We start from the raw sequence: 15813 nt of genomic DNA, 5'->3' as shown, positions 1-15813 counted from the left end.
CCTGAGTTCGTGCAGATGGCAAAGTCTGGATTTCATTTCTCAGCAAGCTTCATTTCTCTTTTTTTATGTGGGGAGCATGGCCCTGCTTAGTTAGTTTCATTTAGTTGTACAGTCCCAAAGTCTATCCCTGAATTAACCAGCTCAGAAACAATATTATTAGAAAGATTACAGAGAGTATACACTAATTCAACATTGTTGGTCACTTCTTAAGAGGAGTCTCCAGGTATTCTAATACTAGTTTCGTCACTAGATTAAGGAAGTCAACTTTTATGGTACACATACAAAGAGAGTAACTTTCCATTTGTTCACAGGCCACAAAGATCAATTTTTATCAAATCTCCTACTTTTCTTCTTTCCAGTCTCTTCAGTGACTAATTGCTTAGCTATTTACTCTTCTATGCAAAACCAGCTAATACCACTATGAAGGATTTGTATACTTTACTCACCCTATAGTTTAATATGGATTTAGAAAACATTGCTATCAGGGCAGAACATGTTGAAGTTGTTTTAAGACACATAAACTAGGAAATCAGCTTAGAATCGTGACTTTTAAACTGTGTCTCAAAGTAAACTATGAGAAATACACTTCATATCATAACCCTATACACCCATACAGCAAACACTTCAGCAAGCAATATTTACCTATACCCAATTATTTTTTCTATTATTTACTATTTCCTATTTTTGAAAATGCCAACAGCAACCCATTACTTTCATATACTGTTAAGGGGCCAAGAAAATAGTTTCAAAAATACTGATCAGAAGACTCCCTCCTTTTAGGGTTAACCCTGGGCCAAATAGTCAAGCTCCTAGCTTAAATTTGTGATTGCAAGTAAACGGCTCAAAGTTATAATGTCCAGGAGAAGGACAGCCAATGCTAACGGGAATACAAGGCTGAAAAGCAATGGAACAGGACTTGGTGAAGTGAGAAAAACCAGCTCAAGATCAGAGATGTAGTAGTGACTAAAAGAAAAGGCTTGCTTCAAGCCATTTTATTCTACTTAACTTCTAGTAACAGGAGTAGAGAAACATGGATTGATGGTGTATAAAGACAACTTGGGGGAAAAATCTGGAAGCAAATGAGGCATAACAGCACCAGTGGCCACAGTGATGCCAGGAAAAAATGTGTACTCCAGGAGAGTCTCTGGTTAATTTACCAAGTTCTGTGTGCCCTCAGTGATATGGTTCCTTTACCAAGGGAAAACGGTTGCAAAAGGGTCCCAAATACTATGATTACAAGTCCCAATAAAAGCTTTACCCTTGGCTAAAAATACAACTTCTTATTGTTGAGTCTACCAGTATGAATTCTAAGAACTAGAGAATGATGCAATCTAAAATATATTTCTTTTGGAAAAGAAGGGAGAGAACAAGTAACATTTGGCTTTTATCTTTGCTGTTTCCACTGGTTAGTGATACAATATACTAGGAAGCCTCTGACTAGGTCATGATTACCACCCTATCCTTCCACTTGTGTGCGTATTAGTGTTCTGCGTAAAATGTGATTTAGTCAATGAGGGAGTAGTGACACTATCATATTGAGAACACACAGAAACCCATCAGTGCTCTGGATGGGATGTGTAAGGTACTTTAGTGTCCTCAACCTCCCCTGTCCATAGTCTTCAAAATCCAGCTCAAATGTCACTTAAATAAATAATAATAATAAATAAATGCTCATTTCTTGAGTCCCTATTATGTGTCAGGACACTGAGTACTGATTACGTACCAAGCTAAGTGCATTATAGGTATCGTTTCATTTGATTCTTACCTCATTTGATATCTTAGTAGACAAGCATAATTAGCCCCATTACACTGATGAAGAAACTAAGGCTTAGAGAGATTAAGTATCTTGCTCAAAGCCACACAAACAGGCAAATTGTGTTTGACTTGTTTGGGAAATAATCAGCTTAGTATGGCTTCTCCCAGGGCATTCCAGAGAGTGGGATGCAGAGTTAGGCATTCATTCACTTAACAATAATTTGCTGGGAGCCTTCTTCGTGGTAGTAAAGGACAATGAAATATGAGGTGACATAGGGGTGCTTTAGGAGTGAATGGAGTGTGCTTGAGTCAGTGTGGGAAGGCAAGGGAGGCCAGATAAGTAAAAGCCTCTCAGGTCATGTTACAGAACTTTATAAGCAATGAAGCACTACTGTAGTTTTTTTTTTTTTAAGTGAGGTTTATTGAGGTATAATTTACACATAATAAAGTTAATTCTTGTTAAATGCAATTTCATGAGTTTTGACAAATGCATATTTTAGGTAGCCACTGCTACAACCACAACATTTCCATCACCCAAAATGTTCCCTTGTGCTTTTCTCCTGCCATCCATAGCAAGGATCGAACTATTTTCCGTCCCTCTAATTCTGTTTTTTCCATAATGCCCATAAATGCAACCACAGAGCATATTTTTTCTGTCTGGCTTCTTTAGCTTCACAAAATACTTAAAAAATGTCTATTAATTGAGAGAGAGAGACAGACAGACAGACAGACAGACAGACAGAAAGGGAATCCCGAGCAGGCTCCACGCTGTCGGCGCAGAGCCCCCTGTGGTGCTCGATCCCAAGAACCTGTGAGATCATGACCTGACCCCAAATCAAGAACCAGATGTTTAAACAACTGAGTCACGCAGTTGCCCCTGGGTTCACAAAATACTTTTAAGTTCCATGTGTGTGGTGCATATCTGTGGCTTATACCTTTTATTGTTGAGTAGTATTCCCTATAACATTACATAGTAGCTTATCCATTTATCTAGTGATAGACATTTGGGTTATTTTCATCTTGGGCTATTATAAATAGAGCTGCTATGAACATTCACATACAGGTCTTAATTTGGACCAATATTTTCATTTCTCTCAAGAAAATATCTAAGTTTGGAATTATTGGGTCAAATGGTTAAGTGGATGTTTAACCTTGTAAGATACTGACAAACTGTTTTTCAAGTGGATGTGCCATTTTGCACTCCCACCAGCAAGGTACAAGGTTCCAGTGGCTCCACATTCTCACCAAGGCTTAGTATTGACAACCTACTGAATTATATCGATTACAGTATGTGCATAATGCTATCTCACTGTATTTAAAATTGAATTTCCCAAATGAATAATGATGTGGAGTATCTTTTCACATGCTGATTGCCCATCTGTATATCTTCTTTGTTACTGTGTCTGTTCAAATCATTTGTCTGACTTGTATTGGGTCTTTTTATTATTGAGCTGTAAGATCTTCTTTCCTCCATTCCATTGCTCTATCTCTCTATCTTTACACCAATCCTCCAACTCTGTTCATTTTTCATTTGTGTTGGCTACTGTTAGTCCTTTGTATTTTCACCGAAATTTAAAAACTATCTTGTTAATAGCCTGCTGGAATTCTGATTAGGTTTGAGTCTATAGACCAGTTTGGGGAGAACTAAGATCTTAACCATGTTAGGCCCTCTGATTCATGAATACATATTTCTGCATTTATTTATTTTTAATTTTTTTACAGAAATATTTTGTAGTTTTTATCACACAGGTCTTTCACAAATTTTATTAAGTACAACCATAAGTAGTTCATGTTTTTGATAATATTATAATGGTTTTGCTTTATTTAAGCTTCCAATATTTCACATATATTATAACTAAATGTTACTGTAATAGATTTTTGGTTTTTTATGCATGCTGCATGTATTTATAATCCTTTTTTATAATTGATTTTTGAATACTGACCTCATATCATGTGACTTTGCTAATTTCACTTATGACACTATCTTTTTCAAACATCTTAGAATGTTCTACTCGCCTAATTGAACTGGCTAAGACCTCCAGCCCAATATTGAATAGAAATAGTGAGTGAGAACATCCTTGCAGTGTTTTTGATCTAGAGGGAAAGCATTTAGTCTTTCACCATTACGTAGGATGTTCGCTGTATATTTTCTATAGATAGCACTTATTACATTGAGGGAGTTTGATTTCTAGTTTACTGAGAATTTTATTATGAACATATGTGGAATTTTTCAAATGTTTTTCTTATGAATATTAAAATGTCCATACATATGTTTTCTTTTTTAATCTGCTGACATTGTATAATTCATTCATAGATATTTTTGAATATTAAATCAACTCTGCATGTTTGGAATATACACCTCTTGCTTATGATACATCTTTTTCATGTATTCCTGGATTTGATTAGCCAACTTTTATTAAAGGTAATATTAATATTGTACCTATGCTTATGGTGGATATTGATCTATAATTTTATTACTTGTAATTGTTATTGTTACCAGGGTGATGAAATCTCACAAAATGAAGTGTAAAGCATTACCTACTCTTCTATTTTGGGAAGACTTTGAAATTAATTTTATCATTTTTTTTCCTTAAATGTTTGGTAGAAATATTAAACAATTTTAACATCAATCTATTCTTAAGTAAGTTAAGTCTTATTTTTCTTACATTGTGCTAGGAATGAAAAAAATCTAGACCTTGAATAATGGACTTTTTTGAAGTCTGATTCATAAATAGGAGTAGTGCTTTTTTAAAAAAATATGCGGGGCGCCTGGGTGGTGCAGTCGGTTAAGTGTCCGACTTCAGCCAGGTCACGATCTCGCGGTCTGGGAGTTCGAGCCCCGCGTCAGGCTCTGGGCTGATGGCTCAGAGCCTGGAGCCTGTTTCCGATTCTGTGTCTCCCTCTCTCTCTGCCCCTCCCCTCTTCATGCTCTGTCTCTCTCTGTCCCAAAAATAAATAAACGTTGAAAAAAAAAATTAAAAAAATATGCAAACATTTATATATGCAAATATAAACAAATGACTTTTTCTTATTACTCTTCTATCTCAGACTGTGACTCTTTAAGATAGTCATATTATAAAGGAAGTATCCTGGTTTTTCAAACGTTGGTCTCTACAACAGTAACTAAAATGAAAAATAATCAGCCTATATACTTAATGCTTCTATTTCCCTAGCACCTTAGGAAGAGCTTCTAGACTAAAATCTATAGCCCAGGCCATGGCTCTACTCTGGTCTTACCTGGATTGCTCATTCTATTCCTTCACCTCACTTCTCACCTTTAGCTTATGGTTGGACTGGCCATACACATTGCACCTTTATGTTAGCACAGGCCCTCCGGCAACACGTTAGCTCACTTTTACCCATATCTTTTATTTAAACAATATACGAGCTATAAATGCCAATTCTCAGCTCCTCTGTTGCCAAGTTATGTCAAAAATAGAAACCAGTTATATCAGAATGGTATAGAAACTGAATCCAAGTTTTCTAATAAAGATATGGATCATCTGAATCTTGACTGGCATTTGCCTGCAATAAGTAAGCTAAGAAGAGCAACAAAAAAATTAATGTCTCTAGAAGAAATACGAAACAACAGGAAATAAGATATATAAATGACTATACCAAAAAATTGTCACTCTTGCCTTTTTTTTGGTCTTAATAAAAATAATATAAATTAGAAGTGTTTTATGAATTATTACTTAACTCTCACCAAAATTAAAATAATCCTCTCTAGGAGGAAAGTATATTTAAAGTCGTCCTCATAAAAGAAAAGGAATCTCAATACACACACACACGCAGATATATTTTAAACATAGTTAAAAATGCAATTCAAATAAAATTTATGATAACCAAATTCTGAAATATATTTTCTTATTCCTTGAAATCTAGCCATTATTAGATAGGACTTGCTAATCTTAGTTTTAGGTAAATAACATTTTATTTATAATCAATGTCTAAAGCTAAGTCTGTAAATTAGCAATACTGTTTAAGATCTATACAATTAATTTTGTAAAAGTATAAGATTTTTTTTTACCTCATTTACAAAACTTGCACATTTAATAACTTACCACATGTGTAAAATGAATAACGGAGTAGTAAAGAAGAAAGGTTTAGATTAGGTGGGGAGCTTCTGTTTTCCAGAAGTTTTCAGGGATTCTTGGTTCAAAATTAAACCGGAATCTCAACTCTAAGAAAAAAAGTTTCTTACCTTACAGTTTTGGAAGTTACTCTTTATTTAATACACTTTTTGCCAAATCAAACACACAAAACGAATAGATAAACCAAAGCTTATTGGCTTAATTATTAAATAACAGTTGTTAAAATAAAGAAGATATTCAAGTTGGGGCTATATAATCACTAAGGAATTATGCTTAGATGCAATATGCTTTTCCTCTTTAAAACCAAAGAAATGTAAGCTATATATTTTTCACTATTCTAAAGAACAAAATAAAATTGGAATCTTATGAATCGTATGTTAAATTCGGTACTAACTACAAATACACACTGCTTTGTATGCATACTAATTAATTATATCCTAAATGCTTTCAAAAGAGTGATAAACGTTTATTTTAGGCAAATGATTTATTTCAAAGGATACTCAAATTCCATAATTTAAAAAAAGTCTTTATTTGCTTTATAGTTCAATTCATATTTTAATAATTTAAAATCCAATTATTATTGCCAAGATATTATAGGCAATTTTACATCCCATTAACCTTGCTTTGTTTTAATTATAAAGATCCTTTGTTAGATTCCTTTAAATGATCCAGTTTATAATTTCAGTCTGTCCTAGGGAGTACTTTAATTCAGCTGCACATTCATCAACTGTTTTTGTCCTGTTAATTGTAGACAACTGCACAATTGCTTTCTCCGGCTATGATTGATGAATTATATTCACGGGTATAGCTGTTAAGTAGGATCAACATTTATAACAATTTCAACTTAAAGATTTTTAACTTCATTCCCACAAGGACAAATTAAAGACTGATATTCTAACGACCAAGAGAGAGTGTTTTTTATATGCTTTATTTTAAACTATTAGAGAAAGTTAAGAAAAATGCCGTATGTCTGCGCAAATGAGATAGAAGAGTGTATAAAGAGTCTAATTTGTGCTTAGCACATAGTAGGGCCTCAACAAATAGAAGCCTATCTGTTTTTTTTTTAACATTGTTTTTAGTTTTTTTTTTCAACGCTTATTTATTTTTGGGACAGAGAGAGACAGAGCATGAACGGGGGAGGGGCAGAGAGAGAGGGAGACACAGAATTGGAAACAGGCTCCAGGCTCTGAGCCATCAGCCCAGAGCCCGACGCGGGGCTCGAACTCCCGGACCGCGAGATCGTGACCTGGCTGAAGTCGGACGCTTAACCGACTGCGCCACCCAGGCGTCCCGAAGCTTATCTGTTTATCTAACAGAGTAATGTGTCTTTACTGTAACTACATCCTAACTATCCAAATATGATATATAAACACATTTTTATTTTATTTTATTATATTTTTTAGTTTTTTATTTTTTATTGTATTTTGTTTTATTTTATTTTATTATTATTTTTTTAAATATGAAACAGGAACCCTCTTGCACTGTTGGTGGGAATGCAAACTGGTGCAGCCACTCTGGAAAACAGTGTGTAGGTTCCTCAAAAAATATACACATATTTTTAAATGTTTATTTTGTTTTTGAGAGAGACAGCCCAAGCAGGAGAGATGCAGAGAGAGAGGGAGATGGAGGATTGGAAGCGGGCTCCGTGCTGACAGCAGCAAGTCTGATGCGGGGCCTGAACTCACGAATGGTGAAATCATGACCTGAGCTGAAGTTGGATGCTCAACCGACGGAGCCACCCATATGCCCCTATATATGATATTTTCTTAAAATCTGGAACTCCCAAGTTCAAATTTATGAAAGAGAAAGGTCTAAAGTGAAAAGAAATGAGGTAAACTGAAGGTGAGAGTCAGTATAATTCTAAATATATAAGCAATGACAACAAAACTTCCACTTTTAAAAGCCTATATTGCAGCAGTTATAATAAATGTCATATATTATTTCCAACATTCAGAGAAAAGGGGCAAGAAAGATCTTCCAAAAAATACCCTCACTACCCAAAAAACCCATCTGCAGCAACCACTCTATCTTTCCCCTTCTTGGCCAAACTCCTTGGAGTTGTGTGTACTTGCTGACCATGCTCACATCCCACTCACTCCTCAGCTCAAAACAACCTAGGTCCTGACCCCAGTACTCTAGTTAAGTCACTGTTTTCTCAGAAGTCATTCCCTTAATTATCTGCTCCCGCAGTACCCTCTACTCTGGCATATTTATTATATCAGTAATTAGAAGACTGCTGTCCCCACTGGACTGTAAGCTCTCTTACAGCAGGGCCTGGGTCTTTACGCAGCATCCTTAGCGCACAGGTACTCACCGGTGTATGTGTGGGTGAAACCAACACGACCATCTTGTCACTGAATCCAGTGGTCCCTCTCATCCTAACTTAAAAACCCTCTTGCTGGGGTACCTGGGTGGCTCAGCAGTTAAAGGGCAGACTCTTGGTTTCAGCTCAGATCATGATACCATGGTTCATGGGTTCAAGCCCCATGTCAAGCCCTGTGCTGATGGTGTGGAGCCTACTTGGGATTCTCTCTCTCTCTCTCTCTCTCTCTCTCTCTCTCTCTCTCTCTTTGTTCTCTCTCCCTCTCTCTCAAAATAAATAAAAATTAAAAAAAAACTCTTTTGTTGACTCCTCATTGCTTCTCAAACATTCTACTTACCATTCTTTTCTTAATTCCTTCAATAAATATTTGTGATTGTGAACTATGTGCTAGGTATTTTTCCAGAAACCAGGAATATATCAGTGAAGAAGACACAGATTCTTAAGGCCAAGTACATTTTGGTAAAGAAGATGGACGTAAAGAATGAAAATAATTTCAGATGGTGTTACTAAATGTTAAAACAAAATCATATGACGGAAGTGTGGTAACTCAATAAGATGGTTAAGGGAGCCTCTCTGAGGGGGTGACATTTAAGCTGATTCCTAAATGACAAAAAACAGCCAATCATGTACAGCTGTGGGTAAAGAGGATTCCCAGCAGAAACAGCAGCAAAAAGCATGGCATCATGTTCTCTGCTCCTTCCACACAGGTTCCCCGAGCATCACACCTGTATCCTTATCTACCATTTACCATATAAGCTCAGGACTCCTAAATCCAAATCCCCATTCTACCTGTCTCTTTGGAGATGCAAATTCAAGATGTCTATTCAACATTTCCACTCAGAAATTTCACAGACGCTATAAAATCAGTGTAACCAAAAGTGAAACTATGTCCCACCCAACCCATATTCTTCCTTCTCTATTGTTCCAAGTAAACTATACTTACAGTATAAACCATCCAGCTATTAAAGCCAGCAATCAAGTGATGTTTGATCCCTTCTTTTCCCTCTTACAATCTAATCTATCAGCATTTCTCTAGACTTAATTTCCAAAGGATACTTTAAATGTGTCCACTTCTTCCTTCCTCATAGCCACTATTAGTCAGTCTATGATACCAGCATCTTAAACAAGATTTCTGAATCTCAGATTAGTTTCAATCCAGAGTCCACTTGCTACGCTGTAGATTATGACTAGCTCTCTTTAATTATATCATAGCACCCTTAGCATAGCTTATAAACCCTTCATGGCATGACCCTTGCCGGCCACCCTTGCCAAGATGCGATGACCTTGCCTATGTGGCTGGTACACAACAGGCACTTACCTAGCTTTTGGCTGATTAAAAAGAGCTGTCCAGCAACATGTCTTACTATCTCTTGCCTCCAGGCTTTGTTATCAAATTATTCCCTTGGTCCAGAATTTGATTCCTCTTTTTTTTTCTTCTTTTATCTAGCCATGTTCTAACCATCTCTCAGTTCTCAATGCCATCTTTGGCATTCTAGTTGTATACACTTTTTATTTTGAACCTCCTGTTGTTGGTTTTTTTTTATAGACTATTTTTAGAGTAATTTTAGGTTCACAGCAACCTTGAGCAGAAGATACAGAGAGTGCCCAAATATCCCCTCCCCACACACATATCTCCTTCATTACCACCATTGCCTACCAGAGTGGTACATTTGTCACAAATGATGAACTTACATTAAGACAGCTTTATCACCTAAGGTCCATAGTTTACATCTTGGTGTTGTAGCTTCTATGAGTTTTGACAAATGTATAATGACATGTATCCACTATTAGAGTGTCAAGCAGACTAGATTCACCGGCCTAAAAATCTTCTGTGCTCTGCCTATTTATTTATGCCTTCCTCTTCCCTAACTCCTGGCAACTACTAATCTTTTTACTCTCTCCTTAGAGACATATATAGTCATATAGTTGAAATCATATAGTATGAAGCCTTTTCAGATTGCTTCTTCCAGTTCGTATTATGCAATTAAAGTTTCTCCATATCTTTTCATGGCTCGACAGCTCATTTCTTGTCTCATTTATTTTTTCACTAAAAAATAAATATCCCATTGTCTGGATGTACCACATAAATATACGGGTACCTGTTTATCCCTTCATCTACTAAAGACATCTTGGTTGCTTCCCAATTTTGGCAATTATGCATAAAGAGGCTAGAAATATCTGTGTGAATGCTTTTATGTAAACATGTTTTCAACTCTTTTGAGTAGATACAAGGGAGAATGACTGCTGGATCTACAGTTAGAATATGTTTAGTTTTATAAAAAAAAACAAACAAAAAAACAAACAAAAAACACTACCCACATGTTTTGCAATGTGGCTATACCGTTGTGTATTCTCACCACCAATGAATGAGAGTTCCTGCTGCTCCACATCCTTGTCAGCATTTGGTGGTGTCAGTGTTTCAGATTTTGGCCATTCTAAAAGGTATGTAGTACTATTCACTGTTGTTTTGATTTGCATTTCCCTGACGATGACAGGCATCTTTTTCTAAGCTTATTTGCCATATGTAGATATTCTTTGGTGAGGTGTCTGTTAATGTCTTTGGCTCATTTTTTAAACCAGATTGTTTATTTTCTTATTGTAGAGTTTTAAGAATTCTTTGCTATTTTATTTATTTTTTTTTAATTTTTTTTTTCAACGTTTATTTATTTTTGGGACAGAGAGAGACAGAGCATGAACGGGGGAGGGGCAGAGAGAGAGGGAGACACAGAATTGGAAACAGGCTCCAGGCTCTGAGCCATCAGCCCAGAGCCCGACGCGGGGCTCGAACTCACGGACCGCGAGATCGTGACCTGGCTGAAGTCGGACGCTTAACCGACTGCACCACCCAGGCGCCCCTCTTTGCTATTTTAGATAACAATCCTTTATCAGAAGTATCTTTTGTAAATATTTTCTCCCAGTCCATGGCTTGTCTTTTCATTCTCTTGACATTGACTTTAACAGAAGTTTTTAATTGTTTTTAAATGTTTATTTATTTTTGAGAGAGAGTGAGTGAGGATACAAGAAAGTGGGGGAGGGGCACAGAGAGGGGGACAAAGGATTCAAAGTGGGCTCTGTGTTGATGGCAGACAGCCTGATGTAGTGTTTGAACTCATGAACCATGAGATCATGACCTGAGCCAAAGTCGGACACTTAACCGACTGAGCCACCCAGGCACCCCCAGAAGTTTTCAATTTTAATGAAGTCCAGATTGTCAACTCTTTCTTTCATGGATCATGTCTTTGGTATTGTATTTAAGAAGTCATCACCAAATGCAAGGTCATCTAGATTTTCTCCTATGTTATCTTCTACGGGTTTTATACTTCTGCATTTTACATTCAGATCTCTGATCTACTTTGAGTGATTTTTATGAAGGGTATAAAGTCTGTGTCTAGATTTATTATTATTTTTTGCATGTGGATGTCCAGCACCATTCGTTGAAAAGGCTATCTTTGTTCTATTGTATTTGCTCTTCTTTGATACATTGTTTGAAAACCCTGATAGTCCTACCACCTGGGAAATACACCCCTTCAGTCTAGATTAGATGCCTTGTCTTTTACTTGTATTCATACCTATATCACCTCTATCACAGCACCCTTGTAATACTGTGTGTATTCCTCTAATATTTGTCTCTCCCCCAAAATTCAGAACCATGTTTGTATCATTTACTTCTCTATTCCCATCTCCATAATAGTATTTGTATGTAGTATAGGCACTGAATAGAGTTTTGCTGTATCAATATACACATGATCTGTTCTTTCATATTCATATTCATGTTATTCAATTTTTGTTTCAAAATCCTCTTTATTGGAGGAATAATTAGTATGAAAAATGAAAACAAATTCTAGAATGACACAAAGAACATTATGATGGGCATTTGGAAGGTTTTCAGGGACTAAAATTTAAAAAAATTATAACTGCTTTCTATAAATCTAACTCTTTTCCTAAAACAAAACAAAACGAATTCCAAACTCTACCCCTGAGCAATAAAACAGTATCAGAAGCTAAAACCTCTGATATGAGCAAATTTTCCACTCTTTCCTTTCCTAAGACAATAACTATAATCTTAAGTGAGGAAGATCCAATTATATTAAGCCTTCAGAGTTACTGATGACAAGATAATTTTTGTTTTTTACTTCACAGTTGAAACAAATTGGCAAAATTAGCATGTGTGTGATTTGAGAGATTTCTATAACTAAAATGAAAATGAATAGTCTGGGCAAATTTTTGTTTTTATATGTTTTTCATTGCCTTAGGATGGATAATAATTATTATCAATTCTCATCACAACCAAGTTTTATAAGAACTAAGTATGTTATTATTATGTAAAATTAGTATTTATGTTATAAAAGAAAACTCGTATTTTCCTGTATCTTTTGCTTTGCAATAAATGTAAAATTTATTTTAACTTCTAGAGTTGTATTACTATGACTAAAAATAATTTAGTCATGGAAAATGTAAATGAGAAATATAAAATAAGATAAATTACTATAAATAGAGGTTATGTCTCTAATTATAATAAACTGATGAGAAAAAACTAATACTAAAAAAGTAATACTAAAAAATACTAAAAAATACTAAAAAAGCGCATTGAAGTTAATCTCTTTTTTTTTTTGAACGAGAGACAGAGCATGAGCTGGGGTGAAGGGGAGAGGGAGAAAGAAGGGAGAAAGAGAGAGAATCTAAAGCAGGCTCCATGCTGAGTGTGCATCCTGACATAGGGCTTGATTCTACGACCCTGGGATCATGACCTGAGCCGAAATCAAGAGTCAGATGCTCAACCGACTAAGCCACCCAGGTGTCCCTAGTTAATTTTTTTAATGGGTTTCTACAGCATATATAAATTACTTCTCAAGGAATATCTTGTCAAATAGCCTTTGATGACACCTCCTTTGATGAAGAGAAGTTTTATATACAGTAAGTGTTATCCCCTTATCATCAATTTAATTAAATCCAGTTTCAAATAAGAAATAAATAGATTATGCCAAATATTCAGTCACTATTTTCCAATGAATATATTATATCATAGAAAAGAATTGTAAAGGATGCAGGTCTTTGGCTGACAGAAGCTATACATGTCAAACTGGTGACAGTTACATCTATCTTCATGCATCCACTGCCAATAAAGTATTGGAAAAATCACAGTGAACAACTGTTTATCATAAAGTGATGAGTACAATGATGGGCTCAAACATGAATTTACTTACGGCTTCATTTTAACAATGGTACATATAAATTCCTGACCTGACTGTTCTTCTTCCCATAATTAATATCCTTCCCATTTTCAGTTGGATATCGGACAACATGATATGTTCAGATAAAACTCCCGTCACATGAACGGAGATGGGCTGCGGGAGTGAATGCCGAGCATGGCTTTGAAAACAGATGGAGTGGCAGATGGGCTTGCCGAGCGGCTCACTCGATCTGTGTTACACAACTTTTCTACCCAGTTAAGATGAGGCTCCATCTCACAAAAGCCTTAGAAAGTCTGTTCCTTTATTTCATACATGCTTTCCCCTACCCCAAAATAAATGATTAGTATCTTAAACTTCGTTCCTTTGAAGATAGTATCTTAAACTTAGTTCCTTTGAAGATTAATTACCTGTATGATAAATTATTTAACTAAAATATATTTTCTTACCCATTTTTGGAACAGATGGTAGGAGAGCAGTCGCCTAGTGGAATAAAATGTACACAGACGAATTATCTAAAAACTGTAAAATTAATTACCTTCCTTCATTGATGAGTTCAATAAATGCAAGTCCTGCATTCTTCTGAATAGAATTTTGCCATTCCTAAAAAGAGAAACCAAACCAAGTATAAGAAAAATGAGCACGTAAACAAAATCAGAACTATATACAACATATTTAAATTGATCAGGAGATTAAATGTTCTATTTACACGTGCATTCCAAGTGACTGAAAAGTACAGAGGGGAAAAGTTTACAAATGAATTCTTTTGAATTTGTAAAAAAAACAAAAAAAAAGGAGAAAACATTAATACTATATCCAAATGTAATCTCTCCTTGCTGACCTAGATGAGAACATATTTGTGAATTTGGTAGTTCCACAGTGTAATCATTATAAATTTCTGATTGTTATACAGTGTTTCTGGATTAGGAAAGTATATTGCTTACTTTATACTCTTCCTATGACATATTTAGAATATGCTTTAACCAATTTTTTTTCAATGGATCCTGGTTTAGTTGACTGATTTTTTTTTTTTTGCTTTTTATATAGCTGGAAAATTACAACTTTTTTGGATTAAAAGTAATATCCTTTTCAACAGTACTGTAAATAAACACTTCGTTAATACATTTTATATAAAAAAAAAAAAACTACTGACCATTCACATCACTCATCTAGCCAGATTTTCTAGCCAGATTTTTCTGCATGATTTTCCTACTACTAAAGTGCTACACACCGAGGTAGTCACCTGTCTCCCCACAAATTCAGCTTCACATAAAGCAGTCTTTATGTCGGCCCTTCACTCTACTCTTGATCACACTGCCTTTTTAGAGCTTTGCACCCATGCTGGGGAAAAAATGCGGTCCCCCAACATAGACACTTGCTGTATAAGTATTTTCTGCTGTAAGTCAATCTGTGAAGAATTAAAGAAGAACATATCATGAACCTACATTTCCCCAGGAGAGAGAATCAACAACTTGGGATATGGAAGCCTGGGGACTATAATGATCTTATAAAGACCTAAATGGCTCTATGGTTGGCTACATGGTTTTAGCAAAGCCACTGTATTTTAGCTATCATACATAACCTTTAGCAAAAATTCATCTAAATGATAAGACCACTATTGCACTTTACAGAGCTTATTAAAACTTTCCAATCATTTCTATTGTGAACAATTACAGGGAACTCTTTTTGCTATGCTTTAATAAGATGTCTTCTACCATCATCCTTTTATGTATTTTATATATTCCCATTACATATACTATATTTATTGCAAGCCGATATCCCACAAAATGTGGAAATTTTTCAGGAATACTTGACATTTATTGTGGCATTAGCTTAAAGGGAAAACTGATTCTTATATAGCGAGAACCATGACACTCCGAAGAATAAATTCTTACAGACAACTTCTTAAACATGATTTTCTTTATGACACTGTTTGTACACCAAGGCTCTTTTATCAGCATAAACTTTAATATGCATGGGATTTTTCAAGAAGATATTTCAAAGTACATATTCAGATATTACATATGCATCCCAAATTATACTGTGTCTAAAAGATCACAGAGTAAAATGTTTTAAAACTCTGTTCAGATCAAAGATCAAACAAAAAATATCTGTGAGACGCCTCAGCCCATGAGACACTAATCTGCAATCTTTGATAGAGGAGCAGCACAAATAAGTCTTAGCCAGGTTAAGGATATTAGAATTTAAAGGATGAAGAAGACACTGAAAATATATCACTGCAAGACTTCATGCAAGAAATATGTTTTAGAAGAGTAATTTGACATTTTTGAGGAAGAGAAAGTGGTAGAAGACTGTTTTATGTGCCTTTCCGGAAGAGAAGCAATAGAGGCCTACACTGGTACTTCGAACAGGTGAATGGAAAACAAGAGACATTACAAAGAAGAGATGCCAGGGCTGGATGAGAAACTGGATTTAATGGCTAAAGTAACAA

General features: G+C 35.4%; 1 protein-coding gene across 11 annotated transcripts in view; it reads right to left on the bottom strand.

Moving 5' to 3' along the window:
• The window catches only part of NBEA (neurobeachin), a 685885-nt gene that overhangs the window by 324126 nt on the left and 345946 nt on the right, over window positions 1-15813 (bottom strand). For all 11 annotated transcript variants that reach the window (XM_043576682.1, XM_043576704.1, XM_043576721.1 and 8 more), the window contains one exon: window positions 13900-13964. In XM_043576682.1, the coding sequence (XP_043432617.1) occupies window positions 13900-13964 (65 nt within the window). The remainder of the gene's footprint in view (window positions 1-13899; window positions 13965-15813) is intronic.

Source organism: Prionailurus bengalensis, chromosome A1 (genome assembly GCF_016509475.1).
Source record: "Prionailurus bengalensis isolate Pbe53 chromosome A1, Fcat_Pben_1.1_paternal_pri, whole genome shotgun sequence".
Taxonomy (NCBI): domain Eukaryota; kingdom Metazoa; phylum Chordata; class Mammalia; order Carnivora; family Felidae; genus Prionailurus; species Prionailurus bengalensis.
The sequence above is the reverse complement of the archived record's forward strand: the minus strand, read 5'-3'. Positions and strand labels throughout refer to the sequence as shown.